General features: G+C 39.4%; 1 protein-coding gene across 4 annotated transcripts in view; it reads right to left on the bottom strand.

Moving 5' to 3' along the window:
* The window catches only part of NCOA7 (nuclear receptor coactivator 7), a 144,390-nt gene that overhangs the window by 109,407 nt on the left and 11,677 nt on the right, over window positions 1-23,306 (bottom strand). For all 4 annotated transcript variants that reach the window (XM_089921981.1, XM_022555930.3, XM_022555938.2 and 1 more), the window contains exon 2: window positions 9,347-9,457. In XM_089921981.1, the coding sequence (XP_089778107.1) occupies window positions 9,347-9,396 (50 nt within the window). In that variant the 5' untranslated portion in view covers window positions 9,397-9,457. The remainder of the gene's footprint in view (window positions 1-9,346; window positions 9,458-23,306) is intronic.

The following is a 23,306-nucleotide window of genomic DNA, read 5'->3' as shown; positions in this document are numbered from 1 at the left end:
ACTGAAAATCAGAAAATATCAGTTTAGTACTTAAACACATTTAATTATTGTATCATTTAGATCAGTGAGTCCTATTTATGGGTAACTGATAAGGTTCTATGAAATTCAATTCAACATAGTTTAATGAAGAATATGACATGGTAATTAAGATTGTGGTCTGTGAGGTCAGGCATACCAGGGTTGAGTCCTAGATCTGCTACTTCATAATTTTGTGACCTTGGGCAAATTACATCTACGATACAGCTTAGCATCTTTGTCTGTAATTAGGATGATAACAGGGTAATTATGGGATTAGACAAGTACACAAATCAATCTCTGTTACATAGTACATGTTGGTTATCATTCAGAGTGAATGACTGTTAGGTGCAGGGCATGAAGCTAGACCCTATGAGGAATATAAAAACGAAAAAGAACTGACAATAAATAACACAAGCAAATAAGGCAGAGAAGATGAGAGTGCTACTGGGTGTATCCAAAGATAGACTATGCTAAGGGCCTCAAGAGAAGGGATAAGGAAGCCTAGTAATGCCTTGGCTCAAGTGGCAAGGGAGGGTACATCTAGTTATGTGTGTGGGTGGTGGTGAAGGATTAAATGAAACAGGAAAGGTCTCAAGGAGACAATGTCATAATTAAAGATGGGTGTGCCAGAGTGATGGGTTTGACATCACTGTAAATAAAAAGAGGATGGAGAAGGGCAGTTCTTTGTATGATGAAAGCAAAGTTCTGAGGGGGCAAAGAGTAAGACATGTATAGAAAATCGAAGTAGGAGATAAAGACAGAAAGGTAGGAACGAGCCGTATTGTGCAGAACCTCAAATTCAAGGGAAGAACTAGGGATGCAGAAGTGACATATCTGAAGTGCACCTCAGGAAGACTAATGTGGGAGGATGTGAGGGAGGAAATGCAATCAGCATTTGACTTATGAGCTAGAGGGGGTGAAGACTGTAGGAATTTTCAGATATGAATTTGTGGGGGGCAGGGAAGACAGGAAAATTTCTACTAAAATCACCGACATGCTGGACTACAAGCATGAGCGATGAACTTTCAGAGCTGTGAGCACAAAGCATTTTCTGGTTCAGAACTCAATTTTCTCTTGCTGAAAAGTTGTTGTACCAGCAACAATGAACGGTTTCAAATGCATGTGACAAGAGTATCTTGAGCCAGTCGTGTCAAATTTAAATCCAAACTCAGGAGTGAGTTCAGCTGAAGTCTTTCTTGACTGTCAGCAACAACATTTAAGAAGGAGGAAAAAAAAAAAAAAAAGGAGGGAGGTGGCTTAAACCATGTACTTTTCACATGCTTTGGTCTTTCTGTGTCTTGGAGTCATGTCTTCGGTCTTTCACTGAAGGCCATGACAAGAGCATGGACAAGTTTCAAGGGATAGATAAACTCCCTGAAATGTACACCAAATTTATGCCTATATATTTATTCTTGCTTTTTCTCAATTTCTCATTTATTCCTATATTCCTTACTTAGGCAGCATGCTTTTACATTAAAATTCATTAGTGCTTATTTTTCAATAGTGCTTATTACAAAGACTTTATACATTTTAATTCAGTACAATCTTAATTTAATTCTCAACAATCTTAAAAGGTAGGTACTATTATTATTCTCATTTAAGAGAAAAGAAAACTATACAGCTCCACAGATAGTAAGTAGTCCTACAGAGAAGAAACCTTCAGGAGGCCCCAAAGAGGAAGTTGCCTAAGCTTAATTCCATCTGGTAGTTTTGTTGAATTACAGTTTCCTTGGGTCTCGCTCTAGGATCTGGGACAGTCCAGATCAGCAAGGGAATTTCAGGTTAAACAGAGACATGCTTGTCATTTATCCTTAAAATTAGTTAGACCCATTACACTGCACTGTGGGAAAGTATATTTATATAACAAGTACCTTATGTACAGCTTTCTTTGAGCAGTTGGTCGATGTGTGTTAGATCAAGGAAATTTGTTTTTCAGTGAGGAAAAATAACCTCACTGCCAGTATACTAAGCACCAAAGAATCCTCTAAATCAATGAGTCATTGTTAAATATGGCCCAAAATAAAAATAAATTTTTAATTGTGATTCAATATAAACATCCTTATAAATATTTAAAAGAAAATTTTCATGAAATATTATTTATTCTGACTACATACAACAGATGCTGATATTTTCTATTCAGTCTAGCTCAGTCCAGATTGATCTATCCTATTCCATTCCATTAAAACAATGCTGGTTCCTATCCACTAAATTGATTTCATGACGCCCCAAAGGGTTGGTAACCTACAGCTTGAAAAGCAGTATTCTCCATGGAATTAAATCAAGTAACTCTGCCTGTTCTTTAAAAATGAAGCCAAAAGCATGAGTCTAACTGTTAATGGCTAAATGTTTATATGCATTTTTTTTTTAATCTGTAAAAAAAAAAGTTAATGATTTCCTGAAAGCATTAGCAGGTCAAACTTGGCCATGGCTGTTTTTCCCAGTAATGAATGACAAGCAATATGTAAATATTCCCTTAAGAGCCACTTGATCTGAATTCAAATCAAGAAAATAGGAAACATAAGCCTTAAAAGACATTACAGCTCAGGCAAGCATTTACTTGGTAATTAGTAATATTTTCAAATAAGGCACACACAGCTTTTTCACAGGAAATGGTTTTAAAATATTTTCAATTTTTTTAAGATTAATAAAATTCCTGAATACTGAAAAATTTATAGTGACAAAAATTAAGACTCACAAACCATTTATATCCTACATTAAAGAAGCTGTTTTAAATATTCTCAATCTGTCAGTTGGTCAAAAAATACTTAACGGGCTTCCCTGGTGGCACAGTGGTTGAGAGTCCGCCTGTCTATGCAGGGGACGCGGGTTCGCGCCCCGGTCCGATAGGATTCCACATGCCGCGGAGCGGCTGGGCCCGTGAGCCATGGCCGCTGAACCTGCGCGTCCGGAGCCTGTGCTCCGCAGCGGGAGAGGCCACAGCAGTGAAAGGCCCGCGTACCACAAAAAAAAAAACAAAACTTAACACTTGTTATATGTCAACCAGTACTTAACAAGGCACAAGGAAAGAACACTGAACTACTGCTGAGTCCCTTCCCTCCAGATGGCCCATCTCGGGGGAGAATGACTGTAAACACATAAACAGCAAATAGGAGCCCAGAAGGTCACACACGAGACTGTCCTTGGATAGGACTATGGATCACTACAGGCATGTGTCCCTAACAGCGCCAACAGCCCTCTAGAGTGGTTCTTAGAAGCTGAAATCAGATATGGTTTCCAATAAAGTTAACTAGAACATTTACTTCCAAATCCATATACAACTTCCCCTACTTATGATGCTATGAATATGTTCTAATCCCCCTCTCAGACAAAGTAAAAATTAATGTTTAATGCTGTTTAAACTGATACAACATAGAATGAAGAAAAATAATCAGAGATACAGACAAAGCAGACTGGGGTTCAGGGGCCAGACCCTCCATTTAAAGGCTAAGTGACTGGAGGCAAGTTATCTAACCTTCCGAACTACAGATTCATCACCTGCAATTCTATCACTCATAGGGTCATGGTGAGGTTGACATGAGGGAGTGCACATGCAAGTACTTTATAGAGCACCACAAGTGTTATTATTATTAACTTGAGAATCAGTAGGCGTAGTAAAACTGAGAGGACATTAACCAAATATTAAGAAGGTATAGAGTTAACATGTACCAAGCACTTAAAACGGGTCTATTTGCTTTTCATATACCAACTCAATTAAACTCTGCAATATGACAATGTCTGAATCCAACAACTGGTAGTAATAGGGTTTTTCCTCAAATCTGGGACATACTAAGTTTCTTCTCTAATGGTCCTTGGCTAGCAGGAAAAAACAATTAGAGACTGTTTATTAAAGGAAGGGCAAGAGTTCACACCACACCACTCCTCCCACGTGGTATATGCATTCTTAGCCCAGCTGTACCACAAAGAGACGGCTCTTCCCCTAAGGTTCAAAGACTGCCTCCATGGGGCTGGAGCTGGGAGCACTCCCTGTTGTCCTCAGCAGTGCTGCAGATCAACCGGCCAGGCACATCCAGGTGACACCTTCCGCTGGATCTTAGACTCTGGACTTGACCAAGAGGGCAAGCTGAGATTTTCTGTCCAGATGTTATCTCTGCATTCATTTCTATTATGGGCAGCTACTCTTTTTAGACAAGATGCAATCCTAGGGTGTAAAGTGGATCACTGTAATGCAAACCACTGACTTACACAGGTGGGGTATACAGACTGCATGTTTCCTATTGCCTTGGTTGGTTAACAGTCTGACATTAACCATATTACGGATGGATAAAGTATATAAGACATGGGTTATGGGATGTCTTCAAGTTATAAACAAGTTGTTTTTAGAAAAGGTCACTTATAACTTAGATCTTTGGAATCCAGGATGCATTTCTGCACATTAATTTACAGTGGTATAAATCAATGTTAAGCTGCCAGGACTGCCCACAGAAATCTACTCAACCCACGATGTGAGCAGCACAAGGTCAGGTAACCTGTGTTCTATGGGCGCCATCCTGCCACTGAGCTGCCACGTGGCCCTGGGCAGCATTCAGAGCATAAGCTCTGGATGGAGAAGGACAGGGTTGGGCACAAATGCTGCCTCACCCACCTGCTGTGTAATCTCAGTGAAGTTATTCAAACCCCTTGAGTCTAAATTTCCACAGCAGTCAAATCATATTTGGGGATGAAACATATATATAAAAAGCACAAAGGGACCTACACAAAAATCACGAAAAGGGTACTAAATTCTGCAGAAGCCAAATAATGTCAAAATGAGTGTGGAAGAAGGGAGCCCTTGTAGCACTTCTGAAAAAAAAAAATACCTGCATTCTAACTACAAGGGAAGAAAGAGGGAGCAGGGGCCATAATGAATAACGATCACTCCAGAGGATAGTACAGAAAGTACAATTTGCTTTAATAATTCAGTTTTTCATTTGGTTTCAAGACTTGTCAAGTATCAAGGAATTAATACACACATATATAATATACTAATTTTGTATATACAAATTATTTGCAAAAGCATGGAAAAGTGTCTCATGAATCATTTGATCTGTAATAAACAACTGGTACAAAACACTGAAGATGGTGAAAACCAGGTGGGGCAGAGCCAGGAGATCCTGAAAACTCCGTAGGGCTTATCCAGAATAGATTTATCTAGTAGTGATGCTGACTCACATGTCCATGTAGATCTACACAGGCATATTTCAAGATAAATTATAAGAAAGAAAGTATTGGGTGATCCTCGAATCACTAATTTCAATCCAAAATTATTAAAATGGGGCCTTTTAAACTTTGCTTTGATGTTAACGTCAGAGAGAGAGAGAGAGAGAACCATCAACAAAGGGGGTAGGTAAAGGATTATTTACTACATACAATCATACAATGTTTATGAAACCCCAGGGTGAAATAGTGCACGAAGAAAACAGAGACTATTTAAATAATCAGAAGGGTAAAGGGATGGGGGGGTTAAAAGCAATTTTTAGGATTTCTGATACACATTGTGGTAGCAGGCAGAAATCAGGGCAAATCTTCCTTTTGCTCTCCTCTGCACACCAGCAGAGATTTGCGTAAGGTGGTATGGCTGCACCCTTGGCCTGACTCTTTATATTCCTCCCTAGAGATCTTGCTTGGAGGGCCCGTATACACACACTCCAGAGCAAACTGCCCTAGGTTGTCAGAAACCAGCTTTCAGGCAGGTCCAGTTGGTGATTCCACTTTATGGAATTCCACATTATGGAATTCCACAGTTTAGTCAGAGGTAGTTGAAAAGATTTATAACTTTGGCTGCCTCTTTTCTGATAATAAAGTTTTTGGAGTGTTTGTTTGTTTGTTTGCTTTTTGCTTTTAATAGCTTGACCATTTGGGGCTGCAACTGCATTACAGTAGCTAAACTGCAGGTTTATCTTTTTTCTCTCTCTCTCATTTCCTAGTAACTAGTCACGGTGATTTACTATTTTAATGGTACCACTGGCTATTGGCCTTGTCCTGCTATCCCTATGCTCCTAGGATCACTCTCCATTTTTGGATATGTTTTTCTTTTTCACTGCTAGAATACTTTTCACAAGAGGTCAAGGCAAGCATGACAATTAAATTTTGTATTTCTGAGTTGAAAAAAGTATGCTGTTCTTCCAGAAGTTTCATCTTGCATTCTCAGTTTAAGGGGCTCCCCTCACTCTACATCTTAGGAGCAAGACATGGTTAGCCATGAGCAGGTTGTTCGTGAACCACAGTCACCTTTACTGTTAGAATCAGTTTGGAAGCAAACTGAGAAGGCACTACAGCCTTTGAAATCACTATATAGAGGCATCCCTAGGCCAAAAAAAAAAAAAAAGAGAGAGAGAATCTTGACCTAAATTCACATCTTATATAAAAATTAACTCAAGATGGATCACCAACTTAAGTATGAAACATAATACTATAAAATATTTAGAAAAAATGAAAGAAAATCTTCAGGACCTAGGACTAGGCAAAGAGTCGTTAGACTTGATGCCAAAAGCACAATGCATAAAATGAAAAACTAATAAATTGAATCATTAAAATTAAAATTTAAAACTTTTGCTTTGCAAAAGACTGTTTTAGCAAGTTGAAAAGAAAAGCTACACACTGAAAGAAAATACTGGCAAACCACATATCAAAGGACTAGTATCTAGAATGTATAAAGAACTCGCAACACTGAACAGTAAGAAAACAATCCAGTTAGAACACAGACAAAACACATGAAAAGACATTGTGCTGAAGAAGATGGACAGATGGCTAATAAGCACATGAAAAGATGTTGAACCTCATTAGTCATTAAAGCAATGCAAATTAAAACTACAATGAGATATCACCATACACCTCTCAGTATGGTTAAAATAAAAAAGAGTGACAATACCAAATGCTGATGAGGGTGCCAAGAAACTGGATCATTTATACATTGCAGACGGGAAGGAGTAGAAAATGGTATAGCCACTCTGGAAAAGAGTCCAGCAGTTCCTTATAAAATTAAACATGTACTTATCATTCGACTCAGCCATCCCATTGAGCCTTTATCCCAGATAAATTATAACTGACACTCACAAAAAAATCTTTACACAAATGATCCTAGCTTTATTTGTAACAGTCCCAAGCTAGAAACAACCCAAATGTCCTTCAATGGGTGAAGGGTTAAAAAATTGTGATACATCCATAACATGGAATACTACTCAGCAATAAAAAGGAACAAACTGTTGATACATACAACATCTTGGGCAGATCTCAAGTGCTATGATCTGAATGTTTGTGTACCCCCAAAATTCATATGCTGAAACCTAATGCCCAATGTGACAGTATTAGGAGATGGATGTCTTTGGGAGGTGATTAGGTTATGAGGGGCAGAACTCTCATGAATGGAATTAGTGCACTTATAAAAGAGGCCTGAGAAAGCTCCTTGCCGCTTTCACCACGTGAAGTTACAGTGAGAAGGTGGCCTTTGATGAACCAGGAAGGGGGCTCTCACCAGACATAAAGCCTGACCATGATGGCTCCCTGGTCTTGGACTTCCAGCCCCTAGAACTGCGAGAAATAATTTCTGTTGTTTGTAAGCCACTCAGTCTGTGGTATTTTGTTACAGCAGTCCGAATAGACTAAGATATCAAGGGAATTGAATGAAGTGAAAAAAAATCTCAAAACATTAGATACTGTATGATTCCATTCATATAATATTTTTGAAATGACAAATTATAGAGATGGAAAACAGATTAGTGGTTGTCAGGAGTGATGGGCAGAAGGAAGAAGGTGAATATGGCTACAAAAGGGTAGCACATGGGATATTTTTGATGGAATTGTTCTGTATCTTGATTGTGATGGTGGCCACACAAATCTACACGTAATAAAACTGAACAGAACTAAATACACACACACACACACACACACACACACATACACAAATGAGTGCTTCAGTGCTTGTAAACCCTGGTGAAATCTGAATAAGGTTAATGGACTGTATCAATGTCAATTTCCTTGTGATATTTATTATACAATAGTTATGTAAGGTGGGAAACTAGATGAAAGGTATAAGATATCTCTGTATTATTTCTTAGAACTACATGTGAATCTACAATTATCTCAGAATAAACATTTAGTTCTTGTTTATTCTAAGTGTCCTATCTTTCAATGGTTCACCCATTAGATGCCTGATTTCTTCCCTCCCCAAACAATCTTGCTACTCTCTGGGGTCCTAATAGGAAAAAATAATTCACTAAAATTAATAGTATAACTCTTGTTTTCCAAAAATTCTTATTCATGGTTTACTATTACTAAGTGAAACATGTCCTTTGGATACAACCCTATATTTGAATACTGACTCTTACACTACATGAAACGGACAAAATACTTACTTTCTGAGTTATCTCATTAATAAAACAGGGAGAAAACCTATTTCACAAGTTTATATTGAAGATAAATGAAATAATAAGTAAAGTACTTGGCACATAGTAGTTCCTTAACAATCTAAAACCTAGCTTAATTTCTGAATAAAAACATCAAAGAAAAACTTTGTTTTTCAGTTTCCAAGACTTACATTTGGAAAACGGGAAGTGCATCTTTAACAAGAATATTGGGGCTGGGGATGTGGTGAGACTGAATTAGTTCTTAAGAAGTATTTCAATTTAGGAGACCATAATGATCATTTTAAGCCTATGTTCTCGCACTGAGTTTGAAAACATTCCAGCCATCAAAATGATTTATAAATGTTTTAATGAACCATTCATGTTATTATGATTAGTGAGTGGCTGCCATACAGATGTTTAAATCTGTAAATAGTAACCAATAATATAGTAGATTACTCCTATTCAGATACTAACACATGTACATATGTTGGACGAGTTCAAGCTTTAAAAATGACAGGTACTGCAATGATACAATTTCATCCATTCCATTTACCTACAAAAATACTTTTTAGTAATGGACACCCCACAAAGTAATAAGCTTTAAATATGTCATAGAGTTTTAGTTATAACTCAACTAATTAAGCTACAGAGCAGCAGGAACTAAGTACTTAGGATTTAAAATTCAATGTAGGTTGTTAAACACAGGATTCTGAGCAATCTGCAGTGCAATGCATATAGAATGTTAGATTCCCTGAGCAGTACTGGCCTGAGAGAACTGTCAAGGACAGAAAGAGAAGAACCAATCAAATGTTACTTCTCTAGTGTAAATAAGAAAAAGGATGAAACAAAGTGCATTTAACTTCTACTGGTTACCTGCTCTGTTTACGAACAGTCACAAATCACAAAATGCCAAGTAATACTTTAAGAACAAAGTCCCCTCAAACATTTTTTAAGTTCTGATATAAATTTGCAAAATGAATGCTTACCGAGCAAAATAACTTTGTTTCCGTTCCTTCTTCTCTTCCTTGGTATCCATAATATGCAATCAAAAGTGCAAAATATTTGCAAAATTCCTTTTTAATCAATGAGTCATCACCCTGAAAAAAAATAACAAAGTGACTGTAAATTAAGAAGTTTATAACGGCAATATGAAGAATGAAGCAGGGTGGAGCTACATGGCCCCAACAAATGGAAGCTAAACTTTAACCAGTAAGCATAGTCACATGAGTCATATATGAAATACAAATGCCCCCGTGGGAAGGGGAGGGGGGCAGGAAACTACAGTTAGAATGGAAGAGTTAAACTATAAAATAAAAAGTGGCTGGAAAAATAAACTGAAGTATTTTCCTCATAATTAACAATTATTTCAAAACATGCTAAAACAAAAACCACTGACTTTAGAAGGCTTTAGGCTAGCTATGCAGAAGCTAATTTTTTTTTAATTTCTGAATTTATAATCACTCCTTTGAAGCCGTTAATGACAAATATGTCTCATACATAATGAGGAAAAATGGGTCACTTAGGTGTTTTACAAGAATGTTCTTTCTTTAAAAACAAATCAGTGCTCTATTTTACTTCGGAAACATGCCAGCGAGTACGTCCCACTTAAGCAAATGTGGAAATGAAAGTACAAAGCCTCAGGAAGCTATTCTTCAGAATGGCTTTATATGCTTCTCTCTGTCACTCCTTCCTTCCCACCCCTGCAACCCTCACCTAAGTTTCCCAGAAGCAACCTAATTTAAACCTGTAATAAGAGGTTGTCTCCAGATCGATCTTCCTTAAATATCACTTTCATCATGCCATGCCCCTGCTCAAAATTTCCCAATATCTACTTACTGCCTGGTTCACTAATCTAAACTGTCTGCACAGCATTAACCTTTCCTAAAATCTGTCTTCTCACCCTGAATGAGTCTCAAAGTAAAAGCAAAGAATTTTCATTAATCAAAATTATTTATTAATCCATCTCAACTCCGTAAACAATTTAATTCACAACATATATTACAGGGAAGGTACTGTGATAAGTATCAGAGACCAAAGATAAATAAAACATGATATTTGGCCTAATGAAATTTACTGTCTTGCAAGGGAGACACTTAGGATTTCAGGTCAATGGGATACAAATCACTATGAAGAAGGCACAGGGCCTAGAGGAAGAACACTTAGCCTTATGCAGGGCCCACCTCACCGCAATCCCCACATACACCAAGATCTCAAGGGTGAGTATGGGTTCCTGGTTAAACGGTACAGGAAGCAAGTCCAGCTTGAACAAAAGCAAGGAGACACAATATTTCTCTGTTGCTCCAGGATCAAATGTGAAGCAGGGCAACAGTGGGAGATGAGGATGAAGACACAGGCAAGATTAAGGTCATGAAGACCTTTCATGTCATGCTGAAGAGTTTGAACTTGATCCTAGCTATGCGTTATGTGCCACCACCCCCTTCCCTGCACCTTTGTCGGCACCTGTGTCACTAAGTGATCATGCTGGCCCAAGGGCACCACTCCCGGCAGACATCACCAAAGGGGAGGAGGGAGTGTAACACATACAGATCACAGAGGATGGACTTGAGAGGATCGAGAACGGGGAAAACGGACGCACTAGAAAGATATTACAGTAAAACTAGTAGAGAGAGGAGGGCCCACACTTCGGCCAGCAGTATTTGACACAGAAGGAGGGGGCACAAGTTCAGAAAATATTTAGGAGGCAAATGAGTTCAGATTTGGTGACTCATTCCATGTAGACAACATGGGACAGAAAGGAATGATAAATGCTTTCCAAGTTTCTGCTTCAGGGACTGGGTAGACTGTGAAACTACAGATATGATACAATCTACAGGAAGTGGCATGCATTTGGAGGAAGGGGGCAGAAACAGATGAAAGATCAGTTTTGGACATGCTGCCTTTGAGTGCTCATGGGATAGTCAACTGGAAACATTCACCAGATGTTTGATTTCACGTAAAGCACAGGAGTGCAGCGAGGGCTAGAGAAAAAGATTTAGAAATTATCAACATATGGCTGTAGTTAAGGGGAAAAAAAACAAAAACAGTACGATAACACCCTGCAGGCATGACAACTATGCACAGGGTCCTGTATGGAAACAATGGATGACACAGTTTCAACTCTTACTGCTTTATCTCCATGGCTTTGACATGGTGGTGCCCTCAAGGGATTTACCAACCAGTAGGGAAATTAAGATGCGTGTCAGGTCAATGGGATACAATTGGTTAAACTAACTCCACAATAAAATGTGGAGTTAGTAACCTGGAGCTGTCTGAACAATGACACTAAGAAACCAGAAGACACAAAGTTCAATTTTGATTGAGGTGACAAAGTAAACCTTCTAGGGTGGTGAGGATTTCAATAAGTAAAGAGGAAAAAGAGACAGCATTCCAGAAAGAGGGAATACCTGAGCATAAGTATGTGCATGAAAAGGGCAAGATGGGCAGAGTAGCTACCGGGCAGAGAAAGAAAACCAACCACGATGCCTACCTTCTGTTAAGTCACTATTTCAACGTATTATCCCCATGTTCTCTCTTTTAATCCTTACACCCACAATATGAGTTAGGTATCCTTACTTCCATTAAACTGAGGCTGAGAGGTACCAATTTCCCTAGTTCAACATTACCAGCCTTGGTGGAGCAGAGATTTAAATCCAGTTTGGTGTACATTTCAATGTCTTTCGATAACCTTTGGAGCCAGAAAGCATTTGGAGATGAGTTAGAAAGCGTGGTCTGGAATCAGCAGCCTCCAACGCCTCGGCGTAGACTCTACAGGTTAGGACAAATGTACCTGGCCATGAGTAGGACGGGGGTCACTGAGACCTCCAATAGGACTGCCTCAGTGGAGTAGTGGGGATGAAAGCCATGCCTCAATGAATGAGGGAAGTACTCATTCAAGAACTGTGGTAACAAAGAAAAGACAGTGGCCAAGTGTCCAACTCTCCTAACCTCCATTTCACATGTGGCCTGAACCCACTGGGCTCCTCCCGAACTCTATACCTTAATCCTTACTCTTTTCCCAAGCTTGAGGTAACCTTGCTACACTCCTTCTGACCAGATCCAGCACAAGGGCCCAATTCTGCTCCCCCGACCACTCGTGTGCCCTTCTCTCTTGGCCGTGTAAGCGTACTTCACGTGTCACTTATCACTTACTGTGAGGCACTTAATCGTACGCCGTGTGACAATGCCACTTCACTTACCCTCCTCAGCCCCAAACAAACCAAAGCTCCTCCAAGGCAAAAACCATCATGTTTCATACTTTCCTTATACTTCCCTAAATACCTAACACAGAACTAGGCAGAAAAGCCACATAAAAGCTAAGCAAGGAATTAATCCAGTCCTGGGGATAAGATCAATTATATGGCAAACTGATATCAATCCAAGGATTCCTCCCAAATTAACAATTATTTGGAAATGGAGAATGTAGGTTCAAGCCAGCCTCTCTGGAACTCCAGATAGAATTAGAACCCTGGCTTTCTGCCCTGCCCTGGGCCAGGTGGTTTATTTTAAAGTTCCTCTCCTGCATGCCACCATATGTGATGATCTCTGTTTATTAGATTTCCCCTCATGAATAAAAATGAAGTCATAACAATCTAATTGGAAAATTTTTATATTGCAAGCTGAGCCAGAAACTAATATGTGGTTCCAGTGGAAAAATATTGACAAAAATAAGTACAAGAGGAAAAGATTAAATGATCCGAGAACTGACATCTGGTGCTGCTGTGTCTGTTTAGAACTGGCAGAGCTCTTTTTCCATTTTCTCTTTGATAAATAAAAAAATACCCAAATCTTTGGTTTCTTTTAAATTTCTGGGAATTTATACATTTCTTAAACAAGACAGATGCAGTTCTTTCAGGTCTAGGCACACCAACGGATTAACCAGAAAGAGATCAGCAAAGGAGGCTATAAAAGTGATTTGCACAGCGCATCACCCAGCAGCTTTCACGCTTCAGTGAAGAGCCAGAGCTCCTTTAAATCAGTCTCTAATGGGAACTACATTTTCCATTATAAGTGGTTATAATGGGCTTCTTAAAAGCCCTTTTTTCATTTAATGCTGACTTTCTCCTCACATCAATAGACTCGTCCAAACACTGAATTACAAGAGTCTCCTGCATTTACAGTGTGTTACATTTTTACATTTACGGTGTATTACATTTACGGTGTATTAACATAATTACAAGAGTCTCCTGCATTTATGGTGTATGAGGGAACACAAGATGTATCTTCTATTTAAATATTATTTTGTAATCTTAAATCAGAATGGTCAATTTAAACCTACATTCAGTTCATTATTCAAAAAAACAAAAAACCAAAAGAAACCGGCACATACAAAATCCTTACCTCATAAGAGCTGTGTTGAAGACAAAGTATTTTCTGTGTCACCAGCAAATGTCTGATGCTCCCCATGACACCACTTAGAAGGGATTTAAGGACAGAGCTACCAGACTCCCTAACTACATCAAACCAGTGTGGACCCACAGCCCAGTGTGGCTTTTTGGCTTCACATCTACACTGCAGCTCCTTGTTCATTCAGGTATAACCAGCGAGGACTAGAAAAACACCCGAGCACCCATGATGTCCATCAACTGTTTTCCCAACAACAGGTTTCCTATTATACAAATGAAATAATGACAACAACATGCTTTAAGGCTTGGTCACACTAAATTTGTCCACATAAGGAACAGACCAAAATGTACCGTTCTATGCAGACATTTCCTCCTAGAAAATACTTAGACTTATACTGAAATATGACAGGTGTTCAGTCTTTCTCAAAGCCATACTGTCATCTAAACACGTAAAGGGTATTCAAATATCAGTGTTAACCAAGGTCAGAAATTTGAATACTCTTTTTAACAAGAAACCTGGGAAGAAAGACACAGAAATAGAACAAAAGTCCGCCACAAACATGTAGGGGGAGCATCTAGGAGATAACGCTCCCAGATAAACAAATGTGTGTCACAGAAGCAAAGCAACAGAAAACAGAACTTAATGGCAACAAAGAACTAAAAAGTTATGCCTGAATCAAGGTGATGATAAAGGACAGGCCAGTGGTCTATCACTTGAATGGGACAAAGGCAATGGATGGCAAAATGACTGGAGACCTCATCAACTCTTACTCCATTATTCTTTGCCTAGGGAAATGAAATTAGACCTGAAAAGAATTAAACAAATGTGGGTTTCAGTGCTCTTTTACCTAAGATGAGTACAGAGGTTTCATCAAATCTCCTAGATACTCTAAATGAAGAATCAACTCTGGGCTAGACAGATCACTTCATAAGTTCTCTCTAGGAAGAGAACGTGCAAATGAGATTTCTAAAACATCACTGGCAGGGTCAGGAGTTGTTGAATATGTGGAAAATGCCAAAAGCCTGACAAGAGGCAAATACTTTTTAATTTTCAACAAAATAGAGAAGGGAGTGTGCAAATTACACACTGGAGAACATCACATAGATCTGTAGCAAAACTTTAGACGTGATCATTAAAGGCAGCTTGGCAAGGGCTCAGAAGAGGAGACGGTGAACCCTGAGATCCAGAATGTTCACAGAAAACCAACCATTCAGCAGAACAACAACAAACAAGCAGGTTCCTTTTTGAAGCATCTACCATGGACCAAGTACTCTGCTGGAGATACAAAGATGAAGACAGCACTCACAGGCCAGGAAGCTCAGGTGGAACAGGCAACGGACACCCACCAGCTGGTAAGACGAGTGGTCCGATATTGGTGGGTACAAGGAACCACACAGCACAGAGTGGAAGCAACTACTCTCCCGGGAAGGGAAGGAGAGTCAGGGAAGCTCCACAGATGATGCCAGAGCTGGACTATGAGGGAGCAACGGGAGTTTGATCCTGAATGCAGAAGAGGTTGGTCTCACTAGGCAGAATGAGGATGGTACGAGCCATCGGGAGGGAATACATGGTACACAGGGAGGCCTGCGTGGTCTGGTGTGGCTCTCGTATAGGGCTGGTAGAGGGGAGGAAGTTCAGAGAATGGTGGCCTAGCCAAATTATACTGACCTAATTTCCCTCTTGGACATAGTTACTGTTCCAGTGCATCAAGGAAATTAGGTAACCACTGTGTAACTGTACTTAAAAGGCACTGGATAAGTTTCTCTTGATCTGCTTATGAATAAGATTGAGAAATGTGGCCTAGACATGGATGGATGCTTCTATGATTAGACTCATTACAGAAAGCACTGAACCACTGTACCAAGAGGTACGTGCTGACCAACTGACTGGCCTCAACCCGGAGCTGGGAGCTGACCTCCAACTTCAACCTGGAGGGAAGATGTTAACAGCTTAATGCAGTGCTCGTCCTTAAGGCTTGTCCTCACCAGTAAATTCACCACTGACATGAATGAAAACAGGGGCCTCAGGGCTTCCCTGGTGGCGCAGTGGTTGAGAATCTGCCTGCCAATGCAGGGGACACGGGTTCGAGCCCTGGTCTGGGAGGATCCCACATGCCGCGGAGCAACTGGGCCCGTGAGCCACAACTACTGAGCCTGCACGTCTGGAGCCTGTGCTCTGCAACGGGAGGGACCGCGACAGTGAGAGGCCCGCGCACCGCAATGAAGAGTGGCCCCTGTCCACCACAACTGGAGAAAGCCCTTGCACAGAAACAAGACCCAACACAGCCAAAAATAAATAAATTAATTAAAAAAACAAAAACAGGGGCCTCATTGGACTTTTGGAGGGATAAATAACATCCTGGATAACAGCATTTCAATTCAGACAGACATCAGCTGTCTGTAGATTAATTTGGGGTTCTACATCTGGGAGAGGTGCTAAGGAACGAGAGAAAGGGAGAACCCCACATTAGCACAAGTGACTATGACCTGCAGTTTGAGGTGACAGTAAGATCCACACACCCAGTGGTGCGATGCCACTGCTTCCCAACCCCTCCCGCCCCACCTTGGCAAAAACAACAAAACAAAACAAAACCACTAATGCAATCAACCCAGAATAAAAAAGACTATGGTGGTCTGTCCCACGCTTTTTGAGGATTCGAATATATCAAGATTACTGCACTTAGCTCTGGGTCTCCCACTACCGTATAGGAGAAATATAAGGAAACTGGAACAAACAGAATGATTAACTAACACAAAATTAAACTTTAAGAATAGTAGTCAAAGGAGCTGGTCAGGGTTAGCATGGGAAGAGTTGGGAGGAAAGGACAGCTATTTCCAAATATCTCAAGGATCTTATCTGGCAGAGGATTTAGCCTTGTACCAATAGAACTTCAAGGGTGTGCCTAGGACTAGGCACCGGATATTAAGAGAGAGGCGTCTTGGCTCAACATAAAGGCTTGATGCAAAGAGCTGTCTCCAGAGACAGCAGCTTCCTATCGCCAAAGATGACTGAGCGCAAGCTGGACAACCATTCTGTGGGGTCGCTGTAGACTGGAAGTTCTCAACCTTATCAAAAAATCAACACCCCTCACCTAAATAAATACAGTTGCCCCTTGAACAACAAGGGTTTGGGCCTCGTAGGTCCACCTATACTCCTATTTTTTCAGTAACTATAGTACAGTCCTACAGGATCCTCGGACATAGAGGAACTGCATGTACAGAGGGCCCACTGTGAGTTATACACATTTTTTTTACCTACATGGAGGACTGGTGATCCAACCCCCCACATTTTTCAATGGTCAACTGTATATAAGTATTTTATAACATGCCCTTTATAATGCTGAGATGAAGTTGATAGATAATATAACCCATTTAACACACTGAATTTTATGAAGTCGATGTAATGCCCCAAAGGAAAATAATTGATAACAGGTAGTTCAGTATGTAAATTCTGAGGTTTCAAAAATCAATATAATGCCAAAAGAAAAGTAGCTTACAACAGGTAAGTTATAAGTTAATAATTTATAATAATAAAGTAAATTCTCAGGCACAATTTCATTAGAAGACACAACAAAACACTCAGATGGTTACACCAACTTATTTAGGACAAGTTTAGCTGTAGGTGAAATAAGATCAGAAATAATTTCACTACATATGCGAAGTACAGGAAGATGAAAGAGCAGAGGTGAGAGGTTGGGAGGGGGTGGGTAATGGGTAGGTGGGAGTACACAGAACATTAGAATAAAAACTAGTGCTATAAATAATAACCAGAATTTCTATACATAGTAATTTAGAACCAATCTCTTTCTTTTCTTTAGAATGTCCCAATAAATATTCATGTAGGTCCTACAGATGACATGAAATTTGAAATATAAGGACAATTATTTGTTGTCTAGGACTGTCCTGCTCATTGCAGGGCACTTGGCACCTCTGCTTCCCCCAACTAAATGCTAGTGCCCTTCCCCAGGAACCATGCCAACCAAACTGTACCCCAGTGGGGAATGCTACACTCTGAAAACCACTGTTACAGAGGAAAGTCAAGTTCCATGGATAAACTAACATTTTTAATTAAAATTTTTTAATTTCAAAAATTCCTTCAAAGCTGAGATCTTACAGACTCCACACATCTGAGTCGTTCTCTGTTTTCAAGATTCTCTGTGCTTTACCTGACTAACCCCTCGGACTCTTATTGTTAAGGCAGCACAGTGCCCTTAAAGCAGGACAAGCCCAGTTGGAATCCAGATTCTACCATCTCTAAGGTATGTAGCCTTGGGCAAGTTACTCAATTTCTCTAGACCCCAGTTTCCTTATCTGTAAAAGGCCTGGTATAGAGATGAGATGTGTCCAAGAGGTATCTATCGAGTCTAGCACCCCATGGAACAAAGAATTCTCTCCATTGAGATTTCAACAAGCCCAAATGTTCCTGTGTTCATGAAAATTACACCTACCTTCATCAGCACCTGGAGAGGCAGATTCAAATTTGCCCCTAAACAGAAACATTAGATCATGAACTAACTCAAGCCAGGCAGCCCGGGTGAATGTAGAGATGACGCAAGCAGCAACAGTTAAAACTGTTTACTGAACATTAACCATATGCACCAGATTTTTTTGTTCAATGCTACTACACACACTGTTTAATCTTTATGACTATATGAGAGTTCATATTCTCAATCCTTTTTAGATAAAGAATCTGAAATTTAGAAAGGTTGAAACATTTATTCAAGGTCAAACAGCCATAAAAGTTAGAGCCAGAATGATCAGCTTTATCTAATGCCAAAGTCAGAGCCACTCATTATGGCCTCTAACGCGAGGCAATATTACCACATAGAATTTTCACGTCAATTGCCTGGTTCTTTCCAGATTTACCCACCATTAAAAGAACAAGAGGGTGAACACCGGTTTTCTGGTCAACTGTCTTTTAGGACATCGATCCTGAACTGTATTCAGGTTAGTCACCGCTATTCATTAATAAATGCACTGCACTGAATATGTTCAAGCATTTAATAAACATTTATTGCACTGAATGAGACTTTTAAAGAGCTAACTGGAAAGCACATTCCCTTAATTCACTAAATTAAGTGAATTACCTCTTAAGTTTTAAGGACAGAAGTAATAATAAAACTGTGAATATGCCAGAAATATTTCCCTTAGCTGTTGGCAATTTTTTTTTTGTTTCTGTTGTTTTGAAAAGTAATCTTCTGCCAATCCAATTATTTCCCCGCTGAAAACGAAATTAGTAAATACAAAGAATCAGAATTTAAAAATGGAATTTTGATCTTTTTAAAAAATGTTGTTTATTGATTTTAAGTTACAAAAGTCCCCCCCCTTTTTTTAGGGGCTAAAACTGAAGGTCCTTTTTAGAACTAAAAATTATGATTCTATAAACTTCTACCGGAGGTTTTTAATATACTGCATGCATTCTCTCATTAATACTTATAAGGATATATGAATTCAGTCTTGTACAGTTTTCTACCTGTACACAAAGACAAACAGGAAAAATATGCAGGAAGTCATATAAAAAGTTATTGGAGACAATGAAAACAGAACAGAGTCTGCTCTGCTGATCTCACGTCTCAACCATAAGAGGAAACTTCCTCTTTCTCACCATCAATCACTATTTATTGGTTGTCTGCTCTATGCATATGATTGTCCCTACCCTCACGAGAGTTGAAAAAAATCTGATGCCTGCATCGCCACAGAGGTAGTTTCTAGGGACACCCCCTACTATTGCTCCAGTACTGTAAGATCACTTCAGATCATCTCTAAGGTGAGTCTAAAGGTGGTAGGCTCCAAACAGTATCAATAAACAAACAGGTGACATGGGAAGAAAAGTTTGTCTTCAATTACTTCTGGAATTCATTTTAATATTATTCGATAGACCCACTGCTAAAATCCTAGGATCTCTGGCCTATTTGACTCTTTTTGCAGATATCTTCTAGCCCTGGCCCAAAAGGAATTAAAAAAAAAAGAAAAAAAGTTCCACAGTCTTCTGGAGTCTCTACTAGTATAGAACTCAAGCCTATTCCCCAAGGCCTTCCAGAGAGTAGGCACCAATGTGAATCACTACACCAGCTGCCTTTGCTCACAGCAAATGCCATCACTGCTGCAGGGGTTCTGGTCTTGCATCATGCCCCAACTCCTTCAATTTTAGGACAGAAATAAGTGTGGCCAGTGGTTACTACTAATTATTAGTATTATTATTATTTGATGGGAGGTATCTATTTGATGGATCTGGGTTAATTGATGCAAACAAAACCAATAAAATTTGATGTATGAAAGATGTAATAAATGGAATACCTTTCCAAAGAACATACAGTATATGGGCTGCAAACACTAGTTTCCAAGAATTAGAGTGTCTTTTGAGACTGTGAAGAGACATGAAGTTCACTTTACCAGGTAAGTTGCCATTTCACTGAGGAAAAGTCACATGCTTCTTTGTTCTCATGTGGATGGTACCGGCAATTGAATGCTATTTTCAGAATACACTGGCATACACCCAATATGTGTAAAAATGCAAAATAACTGAATTATCACCCTTTTTAATACGCTTTCAGCATATTTATTTACATGGAATGTACAGGTGGCAATAAACAATTTACACTTACTCCAAAATAGTGCCTTGGCACATACTGACAAGCAATCTCTTCAATCAGTAAGCTTACTAAGAACCTGTTTTATGCCTATCACTGCACAATTTATCTAATCACTGCACAATTTATCTAAAACCTATGCATATAAAGAGGACTCAATACACTCTAATACACTCTGAGAAAACTTCGATTTTTGACAAGGAAATAAAATCTACAAAAATTAAACAATCAGAAAAAAAGGATATGACAGAAAGTAATGCCAAATAAAATTTGTTATGCAAAGAGAAGTACCAATGGAAAGAAAAGGGCCAGGTCACATGGGCCAGTGTTCTTAGGGAAGGTGTTTGAAGTGGGACAACACCAAAAACAACCATTCTGGTTATAGTTCAACAGTGCTACCCAATGAACAGTCATATCTGTAAACCAGAAAGAGTTTTATCGTTAATGAAAATGTTCTCTATCAGAGCATGCTCAAGAGGACTGGAATTCTACCCTACCCTCAGATGTGTAAGGCAAAAATGGAGAGGCGCATGTAGTGCTTTGGTTGGTACGGCACAAGATGTGGGAAATATGCAAACGTGGGTTCAGGAAGAAGCATAGTGAAAAGTGCTACGGGGCAGGGAATCTGCTCAACACAAAATTAAACCAGCATCAGGAAGCAGTGTGACCTCTTCTTTGAAAAAAATTATGCGTATGATATTCAATTCTAATTTTCCAAGAGACTGGGTTAAGAAATCAACTCTATGGTTTAAGTATGTTTTCTTTTAAAGGTTTATTAAGTTGTTTGATATAAAAGTTCTTGCAGAATTCAAAAGAAAATGGGCTCTTTGGCCATTTGGCCAGACTGGATTGTTGTACTCAATTAAGCCCTCCCGCCTTGTAAGAGAATTACACATGCAAACCGTCTGCTATGCCACTTCGTGGTGCTCTGCACTAGTACACAGAGTATTCTTCTTTACCCAGTTGGCCATGTGGTTGTTTTAACCAACAGACTGAGGACTAACAGTGTGCCCACTTCAACTTAAGGCTCTAAGAGGCCTGGCAAGTTTCTGTTCTCCACCAGAAAAGTATGCCTCAGGTAGTGGCTTTTCCTTCTTCAGAACGGGTCCCAGAATGAAGATGTGTGGAACAGACCTGAACTCCTACCTCAGCTTTGGAGTCCAGCCCAGCCCTGCTGGACCCAGCCAACAGTACCCAAACCACAGTCAACCTGCAGATTCATGAATGTGAAATAAATATTTGTGGTTCCAAGCCACGAAGATTTGGAGGCTGTTATGCAGTATTATTACAACAAAAAACCCAACACACCTTTAGAAATATCCTACTCCACAAATTACTTTGTGGATTTTTACCAGGAAGATCAAAGCCACATAGTACATGTTACCATCTATAGGCATAATTCTACCGAGGCCTGGAATACCAAAGCCCAGAGACAGAAGCAGCCAATTAACAAAAACAGCCAAGAAAGCATCCCTTCCTTCCAGTTGTCATTTACCTCACAACCAATGTGCATGGCTATGGAAGTTTAGCTACAGGGAGGCATCACTTGACACCAAGCGTGACTTATGTACATCTTGGTACATTCACCTACAGACTTTGATATTATTTATTGTTATGGTTGAACTGTGTCACACACCCCCCCCAAAAAAAGGCTGAAGTTGTATCCACTGTAACCCAGGATGTGACCTTACTTGGAAAGAGGGTCACTGCAGATGTAATCAGTTAAAAGGAGGTCATACTGGAGTATGGTGGGCCTCTAATCCAACATGACTGGTGTCCTTATAAGAAGATGGCCATGTGAAGATCAAGACACACAGGAAGAACTCCACGTGAAGACAGAAGCACAGATTAGAGTTAGGCAGCTACAAGCCAAGGAATGCCAAGGACAGCCAGCAAATCACAAGAAGCCAAAAGCAAGAAAGGATTATTTTACAGGTTTCAGAGACATCGTGGCCCTGTCGACACCTTGATTTTAGACTCCACCCTCCAGAATTATAGACAATGAATTCCTATTGTTTTAGGCTACCCAGTTTTTGGTAATTGTCAGAGCAGCTCTAGGAAACATTCACTTATCTTAAATCTTATATACTATCACTGTTCCAAAAGGATACTACCTCAAAAATATTGTTACTTCCCCATTATGTCTATTCTGCCACTTTCTCATATAATTTAAAGGAAATGTGGGCATATGATTGAGAGCATCGGTAAATATCATTTTGAATATTAGAGCAGAAAGCTCACATAGTTAACATCTGTACCCAGGAGACAATTCAAGCACAGTTTATTGAGTAGATGGACTAAGAACTGACCTGATTATCAGGGAAAATTCTTAACATAAAATGAGTTTTGAAATCTTCTGAGAATGTAGCATCACCATTGTGGCATGCCACTCTTACCACACTTTAGCAATTTTAATCTAACAAACTCATACTGCTACATTTCTCACACACACTTATGCTGTCTCGTACCATTTTCTAATTAATGGCTCCTCATGCCCATATTCCTTTCAATCAGACTGTATGCTCTCAAAAGGAGTGTCTCATGTTCTACATGTATAAGCAAGTGTGCCTGTGCACGCATGCACGCACACACAGTGACATACATTACAACTTCTAGTTCAGGTTAGACATAGGATTTATGTTTAATAAGTTGACTTTTTATTTGTTATGGCTAAATACATAACAGAAACTGACTTCGGTTATAGAACAATAAGGTCTTAACCTTTTATTTATATTAGTGGTCTCCATTTTCTAAAGTTATATTCCACGTCAATAAAAGCATCCGAGCATAAAATCCTAATACGTATATTTTTCACATAAAAAATGTCTTCTGCACTAATACATACATTATAAAACATATAACAAAATAGAAGTCATGAAAAGATGATACAGACATTCTAACAATTTCTTCCCATACCCTCAAGGGGCACATGAACCCCGCTGGAGAACCACTGGTCCAAGCTATGAGAGCAGATACATGAAAATATTTCCTAGGATTTGGTCCTTTCTAGGAAA

This window comes from Delphinapterus leucas, chromosome 12 (genome assembly GCF_059928025.1).
Source record: "Delphinapterus leucas isolate spDelLeu-1000000601 "Yukka" chromosome 12, BTC_Dleu_Yukka2, whole genome shotgun sequence".
In the NCBI taxonomy this organism is placed as follows: Eukaryota; Metazoa; Chordata; class Mammalia; order Artiodactyla; family Monodontidae; genus Delphinapterus; species Delphinapterus leucas.
This window is presented reverse-complemented; position numbering and strand designations above follow the sequence as displayed.